The sequence below is a fragment of the Calidris pugnax genome, unplaced genomic scaffold (assembly GCF_001431845.1).
Source record: "Calidris pugnax isolate Ruff unplaced genomic scaffold, ASM143184v1 scaffold91, whole genome shotgun sequence".
Taxonomy (NCBI): domain Eukaryota; kingdom Metazoa; phylum Chordata; class Aves; order Charadriiformes; family Scolopacidae; genus Calidris; species Calidris pugnax.
In genome coordinates, this window is record NW_015090898.1 from 211,730 (window position 1) to 216,026 (window position 4,297).

The 4,297-nt window shown below is 57.6% G+C and overlaps 1 protein-coding gene across 1 annotated transcript; it reads left to right on the forward strand.

Annotated features, from left to right (window-relative positions):
• Positions 1-775: 775 nt before the first annotated feature.
• CDKN1A (cyclin-dependent kinase inhibitor 1A (p21, Cip1)) lies at positions 776-3,916 on the forward strand. The gene is made up of 2 exons (XM_014948419.1): positions 776-1,948; positions 2,496-3,916. Exons 1-2 carry the CDS (start codon positions 1,555-1,557, stop codon positions 2,558-2,560), a joined length of 459 nt encoding a protein of 152 aa, XP_014803905.1. The 5' UTR covers positions 776-1,554; the 3' UTR covers positions 2,561-3,916.
• Positions 3,917-4,297: the final 381 nt, after the last annotated feature.

Consider the following 4,297-nt stretch of genomic DNA (forward strand, 5'->3'; position numbering starts at 1 on the left):
CATCCTGCTCCCCGGGCTTTTCCCCCAACTGGTGTAACTGGTCCCGGGTGTCCCCGGGAGCGTCTTCACCTCCCGGCAGGGCTGGGTGAGGTCTGAAGGCAGCACCTGCATCACCTTGGGGTTCTCCAGCTGGGTGGCAGGAAGCCTTGGAGCTCTTGGAGAAGGCTTCTAAAGGCAGGGCCAGCCCCATGGGAGGGGAGAGTGACCTGTCCCCCCCCTCCATACCTCCTTCCCTATTTGGTGGGGAAGGGATCTGCACCCCATGAGTTGGGGTGAAGCTGTTATCTCCAGGTGTGGGGCACCTGGGTCAAGGTGATGGCCCCAAGGAGGGGGAGATGGGTGTCTGACCAAGGAGGGTGGCCAGAGAGGGTGAGGAGACATGTCCCCCTGCCTGCTACCTGCCAGGGCTTGCCTGGACATGCTGGGACTTGCCTTGCAGTGAGGTCACCCCGTCTGTGCTCCGGCTGCCAGCAGATAGGAAGCGGGATTTCTATTTTTACTCGGGGATGCTCGGTCTGGGTTGGGAGCGGCGCCGGGGAGAGGGTCGGGGTGGCCCCAGGAATCACAGCGTGGTCCCCCCCGGCCACCCCCGGGCACACCGTGCTGGTGGCATCCCTGCTAATGCAGCGCAGGCAACCCGGGGGGGCTAATTTTGGGCAGAAATCCTCCCTGCAGGAGACCGAGCACCCCATCCCAAGGGACACTTGGGGGGTCCAAGCTGGGGGGGGTCTGGGATTCCCAGCTTTGGGAGTCCCAGGTCGGGTGGGCAAGGAGGAAGCTGTCTTGTTCAAGGAAATAAAACCCCTGCGTACTATTTTATTTATTTATTTTTATTTTTTTTTTCCGTGAACTGTTTTTAAAGCAGATTTAACGAGCAGGGCTCATTAAATGAGCGGAGTCAAATCCCGGAGCGCTGTTTGCTGGGCTCTGATAACGAGGTTCCTCGTAACCCCAAGGGCTCCATTGGCCCCACGCACGGGGGAAGGGGGAGGAAGGAAAGGTTTTGCCACTTTACTGTGAAGGTCGTGGCTTTTTTGGCAGCGATTTGAAAGAAAACAAACAAACAGGTTCTTGTCTCTGGTTGCCCAACAGCTCCTTGCAGATAAGGAGGGTGGTTAACGAAGTGGTCAAGCTTGTGGCGTGTTCTTGCAGTTGCTTAAAAGGCTTCCTTGCCACCGGGTCTGGGTTCTTGAGAAACTGGCCAGAAAAAAACATCTCGTTGCTTCACTTGCCCATCCGCCAACTTGCCTTGTGCCTGTGGGGTTGTGGATGGAGCTGGTGGCAGCATCAAAGTGTGGGATGTTTGGCCCCAGAAGGGCTTTACCTGCTGGAGGAGGAGTGGAGGAACATCAACATCTCCAACATCTGTCCAAGACACTGCTAAAATCCAAATATCTGAGCCCAGGATGAGCATTGGCAGATGAAGGTCCTCTCCAGGCTGCTCATTGCAGACCCCAACCCAGCTTGTCCCACCTTGGCTACTGCCTCCTTTGCTAGTCCCTGGCCTTGCCCAACACCCCAGTAACTCGCTCTGCTTTCCTCCCAGCCACCACGATGCCCCTGTCTCAGAGCCGGGCCGGGCAGATGCCATGCAGCAGTAAGGTGTGCAGGAACCTCTTCGGCCCCGTGGACCACCAGCAGCTCCAGAATGACTATGAGGACATGTTGAGGCAACAGCTGGAAGAAGCTCAGCAGCGGTGGAACTTCAACTTTGAGACGGAGACTCCCTTGGAAGGACAGTTCAAGTGGGAGAGGGTCTTCCTGACTGAGCAGCCATCCCAGGAGGTCCACAGCCTGGTCAAGGTCACTGGCAGCGAGAGCAGGACCTCCTTGGTCTCCCCCAAGGACCACCTTGGCAGGATTTGCCCTGAGGGCTCTCAGCAGAGCTCGGAGGTTTACAGGGCTGGTTCTCCACGGAGCTTGAAGCGTGGGCAGCCCACCATCAAAGGTGAGTGCTCGAGGCCTGGTGGCACTCCATGCATGCTTGGTGGCACTGCTCATGCCATGGCTTTCCTGGTAGGGACAGATGGAGGGGACCTGGGTGCAAGAGCCCTGCCTGGCTCCTGGGCATGGGGAGGGGACCCACCCTCTGTACATCTCTCCCCTGGGAGAGCAGAGCCCACCTTCCAAGGGCAAAAGGCTGCAAACTGGGTTTCTTCTGGTTGCTGGGGTTTAGGCAGGGAGCTCACATTGGGCTTGTGGGTCTTACGGCTGAAGGTGCCCCAAAATAGTTCATCCCCCTTAGCTCCCATGGCCTGAGCCTGTCCTCTAGGATCAAGGGCTGGGGTGGAAGTACAGGTGGGACCAAACAGAAGAGATGGTGGAGATCTACAGCCTCTTCTCTCCAAGAATGCATGGCTTTGGGTGGGTGGCTCTAAAATGGAGTCCAGCTGGGCTGGGTTTTGGGGTGCCTCCCTCGGGACACCTCCCTCTTCCTGCCCTGCTGCTCCTGATGGGCTGGAGGCACCTTCCAACCTTCTCTTTCCACCTTCTAGACTTCTACAGCTCCAAGCGGAGGAACATCCCTGACAAGCCCAAGCCTGACAAGCCCAAGCTGTGACCTGGTGGTCCTCTGCTCCGCTGCCATCGGGGACAGCTGCCCGTGCTGACGTGCCCTGGGGGTGTCCGTGTCTCTTTTCCCCCACCCTGCAGCGTGTGAGCTGTCTGTATGACGCCGTGTAGAGTTTGTAGTGTCCTATTTATGAGTAGCTCTGGGGTCCTGAGGGCCCTTCGCTGTGTGCAATGTAAAGGAGTAGCCCACGTTGAGGCTCGTAGCCCCACAGAGGGGTTGGAGGAGGACTGAAGAGAAGAGTGTGTGTCTCCTGCCCTGTGTTGGTGGGGCCAAGCATTGTCCTTGCACCATCCTGTTGTGGTCCTTCCCCTGCCTGATGACAGGCCACGCAGGACACTTGTGTCCCAGCCACCTGGTGGCACCAGATATCCTTAAGAAAGTGGCACAGATATGGATTGTAGAGCCCTGGGACAGCCTGGCCCTGGGGACAACCCTGGCTGCTGGCATGTGGTGGTGGCCCCTCTTCCCATCGGGAAGGACCCAGGTGGCAAGCTCCTGTCCATGTGTGGAAGTGGAGTGACATGGAGGCTGCTCCTTTCCACAACTGCCTGGGAGAGGAAACGCTCTTCCCCGGACAGCCCTTCCTTGGGGTGACTCACTGGTGCTGTCACCATCAGAGATGGGCTCTGACCAACCTGCTGGAGGCCCCCAGCGCTGAGCTCATGGTGGGACCAATGCTGCCTTTGGGGGTCCCCTGGATTCTGCTGCCCCAAAACCCCACTTTCTTTCTTTGCTGTTGGCTCGTTGAGTTTGCCCTCCTGTTCCTGCCTCCTCCAACGCTGACACCAGGCTGGGGAGCTGCCTGCTCTGGCCATGTTGGACTGCTCTAGGAAGGAAGGAAGGAGTCCTGCTTGAAAGAAGAAAATGTAGCTTTTCTCCTGGACTTTTTCTCCTTTGGGGCTGAGGAAGAGAGAGGACCCTCACCTGGCTCTGCAGAGCGAGCAGCTTTGGTCACCTCCAGGACCAAGGGATGTCTTGGAGTGAAGGTTGCTTGGTCCCAGCACTGAAGGATGGGTCTCTGCTCCTGAAGGACTCAAGACTGTCAGGTCTCAGCACTTTGATGGGGTCCATCTCCTGCTCTGCTGGATTTGGACTCGGGGAGGGGGGGGGGAAACTGGTGCAAGATGGTCCCAGGCAGAAGAGGAACGGGATCGACCTCCCGCCTTGCACCGCGATGCACTTTGCTGTCGGTGAAGCTGGCAAGTTCCCAGCATTAAATGTTTATTTATAAAAAAAAATAATAATTAATAAATGCTATTAAGTCTATATGGGGGGGGGGGAGGGGAAATACCTGTTTGTCTGTTAATGTTAACTCCAAATAAACACTCATCTTGTGTAGGGGAATCGGTGTCTCTGGGTTAATGGAAATAATTGTGCTGGGAGCAGGGTCTGGCTGTGGGGAGGGGGATGCTCTGGTCTGGGGGCCTGTGGGGGGTCACTCTGGGGGTGTGGGGATCATTTTGGGGGTGCAGCCCTGAGCTGGGAGCTGCCTTCGGGCTGGCTGGGAGCAGGGGTGGCTCTGGTTGTGCCTTCCATCCCTGTCACAGCCTTGGGTGGCTCCTCTGTGGCATGAACCATGGAAGTTGGGGAGCTGTGTGAGGGCTGAGAGGGGCAAAACCTCACCATAGTCCCTGTCCCCACCCTCCTGGGACACTGCTGTGGTCCTGGGTGCAGGATTGGTGCTGCTACCCTGTCCCCACCAGAAGACACTGCCACCTGCTAGGA